Source organism: Coffea eugenioides, chromosome 4, assembly GCF_003713205.1.
Source record: "Coffea eugenioides isolate CCC68of chromosome 4, Ceug_1.0, whole genome shotgun sequence".
Lineage (NCBI taxonomy): Eukaryota > Viridiplantae > Streptophyta > Magnoliopsida > Gentianales > Rubiaceae > Coffea > Coffea eugenioides.
This window is the reverse complement of record NC_040038.1, coordinates 1,386,890-1,403,339: the sequence shown is the minus strand read 5'-3', so window position 1 is coordinate 1,403,339 and position 16,450 is coordinate 1,386,890. Positions and strand designations below refer to the sequence as shown.

Genomic DNA, 16,450 nt, shown 5'->3' with positions numbered 1-16,450 from the left:
TCCTTTATTTGACAAGTACCCCTACTATTTGGCAAAGAGAGATAGCGTTACTAGAGTTGCAAACAAGTTGAGTTGAATTTTTGTATAATTTATCTAAGTGTCGATTCAACGAATTTTTAATGTAAAATCTGAACTTGATTTCGACCTCAAATTCAACTTTAGTTTAGTTCGAACTCGAATCCATTCGAATTAAAAAAATAAAAATAATTATATTATTTGTTAAAATGAATAAAATATTTATTTTTTAATACATAATAAAAATATTAGGGGTATACATTATAATTTCACTATTAAAATAAAAATAATATATATATAATGAAATCGGCTCACGAGCTAACGAGCTGAACTTTTTTATGCTCAACTTAAATTTAATAATCCAATTTTGTTGGTTTGAATTCAATATTGACTAAATTCAAGTCAACCTTTGATCGAATCGGCTCACGAGCAATTTGATTCATTTGTAACTCTAAGTAGTTATGATGTTAAAATATTTTACAATTGAGCTTATGCGCATCTATTTTTTCCACTCCTTTCTGTTTAAGAAAATTTCATGTGTTTTTAATTTAGGATTTGAGCTTGTTGCTCAACAATTGACACTTATGCTACATCAAATAAATTGACTTGTTGTGCTATTCGAATGGAGTGATTTGTTGATTCTATTAAGTTTTACTTTGCAATATTGCACATGATTACTGGCCAATTCCATCAAAAGTCCACCGTATTATTTCTTGATAGAATTTGCTATCATACAATTGTACGTGATAATAAAAAATACATTTTTTTTTAAAACCTCATATAATGTGCCGATGGAAACAATTTTTATTTTCTCGTCTTGGATTTGAAATTAAAGATGAAAACAACAATACGACGTCAAATTTGCAATAAAACTTGATTGCATGCTTTTTCTGCTAGCCCTTTTCCCAACATGCTACTACTATTTCTGGAAACAAAACTGAAGAATACGAGGGGCCAAAATGGCTATATCAGAATTCCACAACTTCACAAGTTGAGACTAGTTTAATAAACAATCCATGTTTTGTCGTCACGGATAAACAAAAGCTTTCACTCAAAAACTATATTTGGGGAAAATCTGCTAGATATCTAAATATGATGGGCCAAAATGATATTACTGAAACCTCAGTGATGTAAAGTAAAAAGTACAAAATCAGAGTAAACTTTTAATCACTAAACAATTCTGTACTCTGAATAGGTGAAAAAAGAAAAGAAAAAGAAAAACTTGTCCACCAAACGCAGCAGAAAATTAGTCGGCTTCTCTTTTTTTCCAGACGCAGCAGAGATCCGAAAAGGAGTCAGGTTGGACGACAAGCTCAAAAGCTGCCCAATAATCGCCGCCGGTCGGTATCCACGTCATCAAACCTCGAATCCTTTGTTAGCTGTTCCATTTACCTATTTGTTTTAGAAAAATTATTAATGTTGTTGTTTTTAATAAATATGCTAGTAATTTTGCGCTGAATTTCCACTGTCAATCATGGACCCTTGGGCTAGGGATTTTTTTTTTTTTAATGTTTAGATTTTCTGCTGCCTGGTTTATAAACCAGCCAGAGCATTAACCCAACAAACTTAAGGTTTTAATTAACATTTCGCCTATTTTACATTTTTAGTTTTGATTTTTCCTGACTGAAATTCTATCAGTATTTGATTTGCCCTGTTAGGCTCATTTCCCATGTATGTTTTTTAATTTACATTTTGATTTTGTGACGTTAATTCAAGCATTATTGATCTTTTTCTGGACACAAATATCAATTGCAGGTAATGAATTGCTTCTGATGTGGTATGATAGTTTTGCTCGTTAGTCTTTGTTGAACTTTGTTACGAAATATTACGTTGGATTTGTTTGAGCCCATTCATGTTAGTATATACGTATACTTTTTTGTATTTGTGTTATTTTCTTTCTCAGGTAATTAGGTTGGCATGAAGTGTAATGTTTAAGTTTATAAGAACAACTTGTTGAGTTCTGAAACCTTTTTAGGGAGAAGATAGTCGGTGATCTTAATTATATTTAATTCACTCACGAAACAATTTATTGCTCATATTATTACTGATTAGTCATGAATATCACCACTTCAGGGAGGTTGTCAAAGTTGCTATTTCAAGAGTGCAAAGGGCTATTGGAACTGGGTGCTATTACATCATGAGTTGTGCGTCTCACGTCCTCCGTCACTCCAGAAAGGTATGGTGCATCTGTTTAACCAATGCTCAACTTCTGGTTTCACGGAATAATTTCTCATATCACTCCAGCTATTGTATTGTTAATCTATGTCAAGCCCCATTTAATTTGTTATTTATTGTCATACAATAGGATGTTTGACACAAATGCAATTAAATAAAAGGACAATGATGAGGTTTGGTGGATTTACTGTTTGAGACATTGATATTTACCATTTATTACTGTGTCCAAAAGGTGATGTATGTAAAAGATGACTGCTATGTTCATCCAGTTGCGTGATTAAAAAAAAACGTAAGAGAAAAAGGGGGCATTTGAAATATTCTAGCTCTGGCTGGATCTTCTCAGCAGATGATAGTATGATCTTTGCTTTGATTAGCTCGAGTATATAGCCGTAGTTTTTGGTGAAGTAGCATTCTTGCAAAATTGTGTTTCTTATGTTAGATTAAGTTTAGTCGTAAGTAATACCAGGAGGTTGATGCCATTTCTTACTTGCTCCTATTGTTAGGTTATTTCCATTTTGCCTAAGATCTTCTGTTTATCTGATCCTGTTCTTTGAGTGGGTACTCTGAATTGCCTGATGGGGAGGAGTCTATGGCAAAAGCAAAAGCCTTTGGGTTGCCAGTACAGGACATGTTTCTACTTAATCTTTTGCATTTGGAATATCAACACAGTTATGCTGTCATCGCTAATAGTTTTAGACGTGCTACAGAATTCATTTACTTTGACTTTCAAATGTTTGTGCATTAGTCTGGCTTTGCAATTGATCTTCCAAGTTAGTCTTCACCTTTTCTTTTCCAAGTGTCAGATTGTGAGCACTATTTTGGTTATCAAGTCCCTAATTTGGAAGTGCTGTTGATAAGTATGCCGGAATTGCTGACAACTGATAAATTAGGTCCTAAAAATTTTAATGGCCTGCATAGAGATGAACTTCGTGAAGTAACATTATGGTTTAATTTTACAATCACTAGTTAAAGATGAACAAAATGCTAATGAATTGCTTTTCTTATTTTTCCTGTCATGAAGAAGTTATGATTTATGAACTTATATATGTGGTTTAGACAAGAAATTATGCATAGCGTAAATGACTTCTATGTTTTGAGCTACTGCTTGCCGTTACTTGATCAGTGATACTGCTCACCTTCCATATTTGTGTTTCTTAACTACTGTTCAGATCCATAACACTTCCAACTTAGTACGGCATGACAATCTGTCTTTAGTCCGCTGGTTTAGTAATGAAGCTAGGTTGTCTGCTGACAAAGGAGATGGTAAGTGTTTGGACTTATCTTCTCGTATTTTATTTTCATTTATTTATTTATTTTTTCGAGTATAATCACTCAAAGTATACCACTTTCTGATTCTTGAAGCTGTTTCCATTGTGTTGTAGACATTTTGAAGTTTCAGAAAGCTGGTTTTGCATCTCCTAAAGAACGCTTTCGAGGCACAGCAGGATTTAGTAACAGATGTAGAACAATAGATCCTCCCATGGTACTATTGTAATTGGCATACTTGCCCCCCTTTGCGCCCCTTTTCTAGATTGAGTATTTTTTTTCTTGTTGACTTAATTAACTATAATTACATATTTATCTTGATCAATCAGCATTAGCCCTCTTTGCTTCGTAGTTATACTTGCCAAATCTGACTTTTTCTCCTTTTTCTTCACAAGGCTTGCTCTATTTGGATTTATAAAATACTATCCTATTTAATTTATGCATGTGACACTGTTGTGGGTTAAGGACTACTTGAATTCTATCCTGCAGATATCAGTTAGAGGAACACAAAAAGCAAACTCTATAAGGACTGGAAGGAAGTTGGATGTTCCTATGGCTGGCATCTTATTCAACACTAGAAGTTCATGGTTTGTTGTGAACTTAGTTTAGATTTTGTTATGTCTAGTAAACCTTTCTTTATTATTTTTTTTTGTATAATAGTTTTGAATGCCAGGTCACCGTTGCCAATGGGAAGATGTTTTTCAACTGAAGCAGGTCAGTTTGTGCATGCCATATGAATGGAAATGATTGAAATATAGCTCTCTTTTGTGCGCGTGGTTTTATTAGTTATGTTGCTGCATGAGTCTGATTCTTAAAAGCAATCGACGAGGTCTAAATCGCTTATTCACTTTTAAAGTTTTCCCACCAAGATAAGGTATGCTTGTTATGTACCCTGCTCCCACATTCCTGAACCATAGAAAGTAAAAGCATAGAAGAAAATGAGTGATGCTTCTCTATCTGTTTTAGTCTCTGCTTGATTTGGCCTTAACATGCCTATGATCTTACAATCACGAGGATCTTCAGTGATTAGTTCTTTTTGGTAGCATCTTTAAGGGTTTAGGGTTTAGGGTTCAGTGATTATTTTCTGTCGAATAGTCAACTTTACCTAGGAAGTTTGAAAACCAAAGATGATGAATCTCCCTCCTTTTTTTTTCCCCTAAATTCAGGCCTTCCTCCACATCAGGAGGTTGGGATGCCATCCCTTTCACCTACAATGACAGAGGTATGTGCCTTTTGAATGCTCAGAACTAGACCACCCTTTTCGGAGTCTGAGATAATCATACTAGGTTTTCTTTCCAATGATGTAGGGAAATATTGCAAGGTGGTTGAAGAAAGAGGGTGACAGAATCTCTCCTGGTGAAGTCCTCTGTGAAGTTGAAACAGTAGGGTCCTCAAGATGCTTATTCATTTTTTCTTATGATGTTGCCTTTTATTTAGTCTTACTTTCCTTTCTTTCAATGTGCTTTATTGTGTATGTACAAGTTCTATAATGATTTTAATGCATAGGATAAAGCAACAGTAGAGATGGAATGCATGGAGGAAGGATATCTGGCTAAGATTTTAAAAGGGGATGGAGCAAGTGGAATAAAAGTTGGTGAGGTATTGGCCTGATCTATATTAATTTTTTCCCTTGCCTTTCTCTCTTCTTTCTGCTTTTTGACTGTTATTTGAAAAGAATGCATTTTAAATGAAGTAAATTAGGTCTGTTTGACCCGTTCATTAGAAATATCTCACATTGGCAGATGTTGTATCTATTAGTAAAATGGATAATGTTTTTTCTGTTTATTGTCCCTGAAAGGCCTTGTAAATGTATTCTTTATGTCTTCCCTGACATCATTAAAGATCTCAAACTTTATTTTCTGAATTCTGAGAAATTGAACCCTTGCAGAAGTTCAGTATTTTGTTTTCACTGAACAGTTGGTGAATTGTGAATTAGTGAATTCAGAAAACCATCCAGACTCTGGTTAAAAACCATAGGTTTCTACTGCATTTGGCCATAAATTTCTGGTATCTGTCCAATTTCACCCTTTTGTGAAGTCACTGTTTCTCCCTGATTTGTTAAATTGTTGAACACCACAGATTGAATGATGCGTCCTTCTACTTGCATTATTATACACAACCAAATCTGTGACTGCTGGACACCTCGTGTAAAACAGTTGATATTTTATTTGAAGTTACTTGTGTCATGTTATTAATCAACTGGTACCAGTTTGTGAAGTTACTGTTCCTTCCTTCTTCATTAAGCTTTTAAATGACACAGATTCAATGCTGAGTCATTCAATTCACACTGTTATGTGCCACGCATCTTTGACTACTGGACTCTTTGTGTCAAATAGTTGATATTTGCAATGTTAATTTGCTGTTCTTTCCGTTCAAAGAGATGCTTTAAGATATCCTGTAACAAATTTTCTGTGATTTAGCGATTGTTATCAGCTGCACGTGACTTTAGCTAGGCAATGTGATAATGACAACCCTTTTTTGCACAAAGAGATTGTATATCTTTCTTGAAAAATATTCTGCAGGTGATTGCTATAACTGTTGAAGAAGAGGAAGATGTTTCAAAATTTAAAGACTACAAGCCTGCCGAATCAGTTTCTGCAGCTCCAGTTAAAGAGCCCTCCACTCCATCTCCCGCTAAAGACGAGGCTGCAAGAGAACCTGTCACTGCAACAGAGCAAAAAGTTTCTAAGCCAAGTGCAGCTCCTGCAGCAGAAGGTCGCATTTTTGCTAGTCCTCTGGCTAGGAAAATTGCCGAGGAGCATAATGTATGGTTTGCCACTGTGTATATTTGAACTTTTGAAATCTATATTCTTTCCTGGGTTCTACCTTTTGTATCTACTGGTTTTGATTCCTGGATGCTTTTCCAGTTTACTTCATCTTATTTTGGATGCAGGTACCCATTGCGGACATAAAAGGAACTGGTCCTGATGGAGTCATTGTGAAGGCTGACATTGAAGATTATTTGGGTATTCCTTTCTGACTGGAAGAGATGTCCTTATACTCATGCTTGATGCTTATGAGAGTTTAGTATTTGTGTTTGGTAGATGTGTAAGAGATACATGTACATGATATTCACACACGAGAGAGAGAGAGAGAGTGTGTGTGTGTGTGGGGGGGGGGGGCTAATGCTGGTGTGCATCAGTAGGTGGTCCCTACCTTTAAACTGTGCACAAATTGGACAGCTGAAATGACTCTTCACTTTGTTACTCTTTTATGATTTGTAGCTTCTCGTGGGAAGGAAGCACCTGCTCCCAAGGCTGCCACTGCAACAGCTACATCTTTGGATTATGCTGACATCCCTCTTTCCCAAATAAGAAAGGTTGTTTGAGGCATTTTCTCTGCTAATCATGCATCTAAAAGTACTCTTTAGTTAGAGAAGCTTCTATTTTGGATCCTTAATCTCTGTTTAGTTGTGCCAGCAGCATGCCAAGTACTGTCCGTTCATCTTTTTGCAAATTCTGGTTGTGGCTAATATGTTTTACAATCTTTACAGGTGACGGCATCACGGTTATTGCTCTCAAAGCAAACAATTCCACATTACTATCTAACTGTAGATACATGTGTGGACAAACTTATGGAGTAAGTGATGGTCTTCACCTTGTATTAATGCTAAATTTGAACAGGTCTTTGATTACTGAACTCTGTTCTTTATGATCTTCTTGTGCAGATTGCGCTCCCAGCTCAACTCATTACAAGAAGCTTCAGGCGGGAAAAGGATATCTGTGAACGATCTTGTAATTAAGGTATGAGTGAAAATATGATACTTCAGGCATTCAAAATCATTTTTGGTATAAGCATAATCTCCAAAGCAAATCTTATATTCTGATCCTTGTTCTAGACTGCCAAATTCTGTTGGAGGAGACCCTTTCTCTTCTTTCTCTTTTAACATCTGTTGTTTGGGAGGCGAATAGGTGGTGGGATTGGGTTGCATATTCGTGGATGTTTAACAAGCTTGGTCTTCCACATTAGGTGTTAGGATTAGCATAGTTGGGGAATAATGCAATACTTGATTTACGATGTGGCTTCTCTCTTACATATCCTAGCAACATCATTAGTGGGCAGTTATAACCCTGCAGTCTTAGCTTGCTATCAGCTGGCTGTGAACAATAATCCACTCATTGTCATGTCTTGTTTCACCAGCTGTTCTAACCTGACTACTGCTGGAAGGTTGCCATGGCCTGAGTCCAGGTCTATTCTAGGCTTCCTTAAATGGTCACATTCTAGGTTTTAATCCTTTACCTTTAAAAAGACATTATGGTCATTTTCTAATATAAGCTCGATAGATTCTTTCTTTTAGTAAAACAAACACATTTAGCAAGGGATAACAATATGGTGGATGACTGTAGGACCAAAAGAAAAAACAATATGGTGGATGATTTTTTTGCCTAGTTGAAGTCTCAAAATAAATGACATGCTAATTGACTTGGTAGGATAGAGCCTCAGCCAAATAACTGTTGACTTTGGATGTAGGCTGCTGCTTTGGCTCTTCGGAAAGTTCCACAATGTAACAGTTCATGGACCAATGACTATATTCGCCAGTAAGTATGATTAGTAAATGCAGATTGGTAATATGCTTGGCAAGTGGTGGGAAACTTGTTATGGATATTTTCCTTATGTTAATTGTCTAATTTTTCTTTGGCATGTGCAGATATCACAATGTGAACATCAATGTCGCGGTACAAACAGATAATGGACTGTATGTTCCTGTAATCAGGGTATGTCATTCGTCCTGGATATTGCGTTGCCTCTGTTGATAAGCCCAAATATTATTGTTCTTCATATTCTCATGGATATTTGCAGGATGCTGATAAGAAAGGCTTGTCGAAAATTGCTGATGAAGTTAAGTATTTGGCCCAGAAAGCAAAAGATAACAGCCTTAAACCGGAAGATTATGAGGTGGTGGAATGTTTTAGTGATTGTAATGGAATATTGCTGCGCTAGGTGATTGTTTAACGATATTTGCACCAAAATGGATTCTTTGCAGGGAGGCACATTCACAGTGTCAAATTTAGGAGGCCCATTTGGCATCAAGCAATTTTGTGCCATTATCAATCCTCCTCAGGCTGGAATTTTAGCAGTAGGGTCTGGTAAGAAGGAATTCTGATAATGTTTCTCTTCCTGCATGGTTCTAATTTTTCTCCTCATATTAAAATTTGTTCTTGGGCAGCTGAAAGGAGGGTTGTGCCTGATTCGGGCCCTGAACAGTTCAAGTTTGCATCCTTCATGTCTGTGACATTAAGCTGTGATCACAGGGTTATTGACGGTAAACATACTGGCCTTGAATAATACTTCGTACTCCTGTGTCAGTGTCCGCATTGGAGGTTAAAGTCCTATACTTGTTGGTGTGGCTTTTTGGTGTTTAGGTGCAATTGGAGCAGAATGGCTAAAAGCATTCAAAGGATACATTGAAAATCCAGAGTCCATGTTGCTTTAAATTGACGTACAGTTCGCTTCTCACGCCAGCTAGCATTGAGGTTCCTGTTACCTTACAAATTTTCCCTCTTATGTTGATTGAGTTTAACGAGGGACTTTCACGTTTCCATAAACTGATTTCGATGGTTTTGTCCATCTTGTGCTCGATTGTATCTCTCATATCTTATCTTTCCAAAGGATCAAGAGAGGAAGATAATTTTGGAATAATAATAATGCTCTTGGTGATACACTGACTCAATTTGCTAATGTACAGAGCAAAAACACTTTGCTCCTGACAGAGTCAGTTGTTGCTTTCGAGGTTCTAATGATAAAATTCCGTCATTGAAATTGACCTTACCAATGACATGCAAGTTTGTTTTAATTTGTATTAGAGACAACTCGTAAGTAAATTAAGGTAGAGAGTTTTCCTACTTTGTTGATGACTCTGTTCTAGGCTTTCCGATATGCTTCTACACGTAGCTGCATCACCCGACAAGCCGACTTGCCAGATCTCTCTACAATAACTCCGCTCAAGAAATGGTCAAGGTAAACGGATGACAATGGCAGTGCATTATTATTGTTGTTGATCAACAACAGCTCCAAGCCGCATTCTCGTTAAGACCATGTACCCCAGCAAGGCCAGCAGAAAATCAAGAAGTATATAAACCACATAATGAAAAAGTTTGGACAGACCTCCTTTTAGCTGACAAACGAAGTATAATCATACGCTTTTTGCAACGAAAATGAGCTCTGACGTTATCCTCTTTCAGATCGAAAATTTCCAAAGTTCTAGGACCTCATCTGGGAGTGTGTACATTAATAATGCATTTAAAAGTCACTGCTACACATACCCATCAACCATCATGTTACACATTCACATAAACATGGGAAGACAATCTTGTTACCTTATTGTGAAAAACGAGTGATCTGTCATGATTCAGAGGGAGCAGAGAGTCCTGATTTAGGTGTTTTCATCAAAAACTCCTGTGTAGATCTATTTAGCAGATACCCCCATTTCCCTGGCCTATATTTTTGTTTAGATCTGCATTCAATAACACTACCATATGGACTTTGTACAAAGAGTTCCTCTCTTTGATCCTCCACCACGCATGCAATCATTCAACCCATTCCTTTGTTTTACCATACAAAGTAGGGGTTCAAGAGTTTCCCAGCCTTTTATTTAAACTCTGCATCCGTTAACTACCATATGGTCAACCCTATCCTGTTGTGCTAAATGCACAAATTGTAAAGTGATTATTAAGCCTTTGCTCAAACTGTGTATGATTTTGTTATAATCAATGCAAAATTATCGTTTTGAAAAAGAAAAAAAAAACTACCATATGGCCTGTAACCATCCCCTTGATTTACCATACAAAATTTTTGTTTGGGGGAAGAGAGAGAGAGAGAGGAGAGACAGAGATGCTACTCTTCAGAACAAGCTAGCCATTCACATCACTGACTTCTCAAGGATGTAGGCCTTCCACAAACTTTTTCATTGACCTAGCCCCTCCTGCTTTACACAGACATGCTCATTGTAATATAACGAGCATCACTTGAGGATTTCTACCACAGTACACGGAAAAACCCAACTGAAATATGTATAAGATCAATAAATTGAAAGAAAGACCACTTTTGCAGAAATCTAAAATTCAGTATAATTTTCATTAAACAGGCAATCGTAATAGGAGTAACAAGTTACAATTCTTTATCTGATGAAATATATCAATCACAACCATTATATTGCATGCTAAGATTGAAGAAAGGACCAAAAAAGGGTTCTTTTGAGAATAATGAATTTATTCAGGAAAAACAGAAAGATATACCAGGAAATCATCATCAATGGAAACGCAAGTGTTACACAGCAATTCATGAACTCGTCAATCACAATTTTGTCCACTGCAGCACAAAATATTTTTCAAACAATAACCCAACCCAAGAATCCACCATTAAGAAACGATAAAATGTCTCATGATATCAACAGTCTTGAGGAGAGAGTACATTGGACAACTTATCTCTATCAACTTATCTCTATCAACTTTATCATAATATTGGACAAGAAACATCAATTCAAAAAGTTAAGAATAAATTACCACATGCATCCTAAGATTCAATTCACCATTCTCACAGCTTCTATTTGAAATCTTTTTGCGAACCCTTCAAGTTCCAATCGCTAAAGAATGCAAAAACAGCAAATATAATGGACAATCCATGTAAAGGTCTCTAGGAAGGAATGTGTTTATTCATGGGTCGCATTCACCGAAAAAATACATCATAATCAAAAACCATTTCGAGAACAAGTTTGCAAATTTTGCTAACAAAGCATGGGCCTTTCCTACTTATAACATCATATTACCACAGATATAGTGTATATGAGAATGTATTCCCAATATATCATCAAAATTGTAGACTTGTAACAACGAAGTAAAAAGACTAAACTCAGTTAAGCCCACAGAAGTTACAAACTACCCCAGAAGGACATTATCAAAAAGAAATTAAATCGGCACGTATCGCTTCAAAGCCTGTTTTCCGGTGACGGCTAACCCAACTAGCACCCCTCCAATAGCTCCGGCAACAGCAGCCGACCTCGGCCCAGACGCCGCCTTGTAAAGAGCGCCAGTCCCCAATCCAGCCACCACGCAGTTGATAACGTCATCAGTATCCCTCGCAGCGACCATGGCGCTCTCCATCCCAGCATACATCAACGCGAGAATCCCAACCCTGTTTCCGATCTTCCTGCCCGACTGACCCGACGCATTGAGGATCCGATTAATTTTCAGCTTAAGAGTATCACCCGGCTCAGCCGCCTTGACTCCTTCCACCAGGCCCTTAGCCGCTCCGGCGGTGGCACCGCTAAGGTAGCCAATCCCGGTATAATAGGTCATATTCTCTCCCCAAGAACGGCGCTGCGCGATGGCCTCTTCTTGGAAGAGGAATTCCGGGGAAGTAGGGAGGCGGTAAAGGGTTTGGATGGGGACCTTTAAATCTTGATATGGGTTGTAAAGTCTTGCCCCGTCGGAGGGGGCGGTGTTGTTTTGGTCGTCGTCGTCGAAATTTGGAGCTCGAGGTTGATAAGCCATGATTTATGATTTTTCTATTATTTTTTTTCCGTTGGTTCGGCTCTCCCTTCTCTCTTAAGAGAAAGCTAGTTAGGGTTAGGGTTTCGGGGTGGAGGGAAGTGGAAGCGATCGGAGGCGGAGGAGGGTTCTCAGAGAAAGAGAGGAAATGATTCCCCAGCCCTGCAGGCGTATGCTTATTGATTAGCGTTTGTAAAGAAAAGCGTGGGGACATTTGCAAATAAAATGGGGCCCGGTTGACCATAAAAAAAAATGGGCCCCGGTTCCAGCCTGTGATGTTTTCTCGGCCTCGTTGGATGGCGGGCGTGACGACTGGTTCTTTCCAGAGGATTGTTAATACAGGGTCTCGTTTGGACAGCCATTTTTCAAAGAAAATTTGTTATGTTTTTCGTGAACATATTTTTCAATCATTTTTTATCTCACGTGTATCAAATTGCTACAATAATTTTCCTACAAAAAATTTAAAAAAATGTAATCCAAACACAACTCTTGTCTATTTGCAAATTTTTTTTTCTTTCTTCGGGGAACAAATATTTGGTTTCTGGGTAATTTACTTCACAACCTTATTAAGATTGCAAAATTATTTGGTAAAAAATAAAAATTTTAAGATTCTCCGACGACCTTTATTACGACCTTTTTTTCCCCCAATGTTTTCAGTCATCCTTCTATGTCCCAAACACATCAATAGAAGATGTTGAAGTGAACAGAATTCTTCTTTTCTTCAATTAATCTACAATGAAAACACATAATTCAGCTTTATTTCCATCCTGGCTTATTTCTTTGGTTTCTTGCTTTCCTTTTATTTTCTCTGGTTCTTTCTCTCGTCTTACCTCCACAGCCAAGTAGAGCTCCCTCCTCCTCTCAACTTACACCAATGCCATAAAGCCCTCCTTTCTCTCTCTCTCTCTCTCTTTCGTACATAATAAATACAGAAAAATCCACCACGAAGCTCTATCTTGAACCGCTCTTATCCATCAAAGCAGCCACCGCTGTCGTGGTTATGGCTGGATTCTGCACCATTGCACCAGATACCAGATATCTTCATTCTTGCTGAAACCTTTGCAGATATCTTGTGGATTTGAAGGGAGGAGAGGGAGGAGGAAGGAGTGAAGTAAGGGATGAGGAGGATTGTGATTGCTCGGCTGTTGAGAGAAGTATGAAAAGAAAGAATGGAGAATGAGATAAACAGTTTCAATTAAAAAGTAGCTATGTTATGTGAAATGACCCTTTATTAATGGCCAGCCAGTGCAATTCCAATTTCCAAAGGTTTAGGAATGTCTAACTTGCAACAGCATCCTTTTTGTAAATTTATTATCCGTGCACCTTTTCGACTTCCCACTGCATAGGGCGGACGCTTTACGCCGTCAGCTTCAGGACACACACCAGCACCTCTTCGCTATGAAGAGGCAGCTGAAGGAGAGGGTTCGGAGTATTTCGATGGACTGCGAGGTCATACTAGATATGGCCGCGGAGGCACCACCACGAGCCGCCGGTCCAGAGGTGATTGACGAGGTGGACACGTTAGGTTCCGTTGGGAACCTAGGCCCTAGGGGAGGCGTGTAGGGTCGCTTTTGTATTTTTGTTTAGCTGACCAGCTACTTTTGTGGATTACTTTTGTTAGAACTGGCATGACTACTCCCTTTTGTTATTTGGTTGATTGGCTAGATTTTTGGAGCCAGTGCTTATGTGTATATTGGGTTTTGTACCGACTGGAGGTCGGGTAAATTGTAAATCTTTTGGGTGTGACTTTGTAAATACATGTATATATTTGAGTATAATTTTAGAACTTCTCTTTTGTGTGTCTTTTATGCATAAGTTTTGTGTCCCCTCTTTTGCCTATAGTTTGGACAATAAGTACATGTTATGTTCCGATCTATAGACTTGTATCCCTAGATGGATTCCGGTGGTCCAAGTAGGGATGGGGAGCCAGGACGAGGCTCTGAAGGAAATAATGAAAATGGGCCAGATCAAGTCGCCACAGCCATTCAACGGATATCCGAATGGGTATGAAGGATTAAGTGCTCGTTCGAGCATAAGCTATGAACCTTGAAGTGTTATAGGTCTTTAATCTTTCTCATGGTATCTAAGGACCATAGATAAGTATGTCGGGCAGGAATTTCGATTTGTAGATGGTTTACTCTTGGGACTGGCCAGCTCGAGATGTGAACTATCTTATTTTGGATTCTCGTGCCCGAGTACTCCAGAATTGAGGCGATGCAAGCTACTAGGTATTTGAGCCTTGTATTTTGGAAACGAGCATTGTATTTTGGAAACATGAACAGGCTTTGTCTGACTAGAATGAGCACAAGAGATCAATGGACATCTAGTTTGGATAGTAAGTGACGTGAGAGACCAGACGGGCTGATACTGGGACGACTTCACCTTTTCCTTTTGGTTCGTCCGTATATTACTACCACCTGACGTTAGTATATGTGTTTGTGTACGTGGTTATCTGTCCAACTTGATATGTATGTGTGTACTTGCTTATCCATTTTTTTTGACGTGGCGTGTTATGTGCGATATGTTATTTTTGTAATTGGTATGATGGATTTTGTTATTTTAGTCAATTTACTGCATTCATTCATTAAAGTACCCTTTTGGAAAGAAAAGAGAGAGGGGGGAAAAAAAAGAAAAAAAAAGAAAAGAAAAAGAGACGTAGTCGCTGACATTGTGACAGCCCCACTTTCCCCTAAGGCGAACCAAAAGGTTCGGCGGACTGCCTGCCCAGCTCTCGCCGGGACTCAGTCGATCACTTCAAGCAACCATAAGAATATCTAACCACGATCCAACGTAAAACAAAACGTATATACAATAATATCTCAAGAAGAAGTACAACCGTCAAATATACAGAGGTTCTCAAATCACCATACAACCAGCCCGTGCCAAGCACTAGGGCGAGAACCATTACAAAAGAAAACCAAGGGCTAGACCCAGCTAGTCTATACCGGCTCTCGTCCTTGCTCGCCTTCCCCTGTTAAGGAAAACAAAACTAACTGGATGAGCTATAAGCTCAGTGAGGTTCCGAACACGTAGGCAAACAAGAAGTGCATTGCATTCATTACATGAAACAAATAATTCAAGATACAAATACAAAAGAAAGCGATAAACACATTCATTAAAAGGATACGTGCTCACAAGGAGCCATTCGTTCATTCATTCTCCTTTCGTTCCCTTATACCTTCAATCATTTGAAAATGCATTTGTATATAAATAAAACCCTCATTCATTCATTCGTTCATTCATTCATTCACCAGGCTCCACCAACCTCCACCAACCTACAAGGTAATACTCGAGTATACCAAAACGTTCACCCAGGTCCCTAATCGCCCAACCGAGTCCGCTTCTGGCTCGAGACGACCGGTAACAAGGGGCAATGGCCAGTTCAGTCAAAAGGCTTACATTCATGCACAAATAACATTTCAATCATTCAATCATTGAAAATTTCACAATCGTTTAGGCCGAGTGCGATAAAGTACACACTTGCCTAGAAAACTCATTTTAACAATCATTGAAAGCATATAACATGTTATCAATCATTCATACCAGCCATATAATCATGAAACATATCAAACAGGGAACACTCACCTATACACGCAAAATAACGTCCACTTCTCAATCACCAATGAAACCTAAAAGTAAACAAAGAACACATTACAATCCATCTAGCATGATTTGGATGAAATCAAGGATTACCCGACTACTCGCGAGTAAACGTATAAAATGACTTTTAAAGTGTCAAAAGAGCATATGGATCCATGGACGGAAATTACTAGGGTTCATAAACCAACCGCGAAACCAAACACAAAAAGGTTATGAAATTTCCGGCAGAAAACACTTTAACCAACGACAAATCAAAATCCAATAAGGTAAGCTAAGAAGTGTTGTTTCCGGAATCGTTTATGTAGCTCAAAATCAATAGACTCTATGCCTTGATGAAAATCATGAAAAGGTGGCAAAACTATCTCACTTTCACTCTTAAAACTTCACTTAAAAGTTATTCACTTGTGGCCGAGAGAACCCTAGGTCAACCTCTATATTTTGGTAAACAGTAAGTAAACGTTTGGAATTTCAATCCAAAGATGTATTAGGTTTTAGAATGGTAAAATGATCATTTTATTTGCCAAGCCGAAATATACAGGTTCAAATAGAAATTTAGCCTTCGGCCACCTTTTGAAAGAGCCGGTAACATTTTCAGTAAATACGTCCAATTCGTCACGAAATACATTCGCAAAATCACTTTAACTTGCTCACATTACAAGAAGATAAACGGACGGTATGTCCCTTGTGTTTACCTATTTTTCAGCCATTAATGGCTTCATTATTTTCCTTAAAATAGTCCCAACATCTCATATAGAATAATCTCATTTCCAAATCCGTTCACTAGGCTTAAAGTCATATAAATACAAAAATCAAGCTAGAAACATTTCCGGATAAAAATAGTTTTTTGACATCATTTTGCGGTTTTGGCACCATTGGCGCTACGATTATCGGATGGAGGTGCAAGACAC

The 16,450-nt window shown here is 37.9% G+C and overlaps 2 protein-coding genes across 2 annotated transcripts; one reads left to right on the top strand and one right to left on the bottom strand.

The window, feature by feature from the left end:
- Positions 1-1,213: 1,213 nt before the first annotated feature.
- On the top strand, positions 1,214-9,250 carry LOC113768503 (dihydrolipoyllysine-residue acetyltransferase component 3 of pyruvate dehydrogenase complex, mitochondrial-like). Its single transcript, XM_027312892.1, has 20 exons — positions 1,214-1,359; positions 2,089-2,191; positions 3,360-3,453; positions 3,573-3,673; positions 3,946-4,043; positions 4,130-4,170; positions 4,623-4,678; positions 4,764-4,838; positions 4,963-5,055; positions 5,979-6,221; positions 6,350-6,422; positions 6,681-6,775; positions 6,950-7,035; positions 7,124-7,199; positions 7,927-7,994; positions 8,105-8,171; positions 8,257-8,352; positions 8,441-8,543; positions 8,624-8,719; positions 8,820-9,250. Exons 2-20 carry the CDS (start codon positions 2,153-2,155, stop codon positions 8,888-8,890), a joined length of 1,671 nt encoding a protein of 556 aa, XP_027168693.1. The 5' UTR covers positions 1,214-1,359; positions 2,089-2,152; the 3' UTR covers positions 8,891-9,250.
- A 1,829-nt stretch (positions 9,251-11,079) lies between these two features.
- LOC113767737 (mitochondrial import inner membrane translocase subunit TIM23-2-like) lies at positions 11,080-12,130 on the bottom strand. Its single transcript, XM_027311917.1, has one exon. It carries the CDS (start codon positions 11,943-11,945, stop codon positions 11,361-11,363), a length of 585 nt encoding a protein of 194 aa, XP_027167718.1. The 5' UTR covers positions 11,946-12,130; the 3' UTR covers positions 11,080-11,360.
- Positions 12,131-16,450: the final 4,320 nt, after the last annotated feature.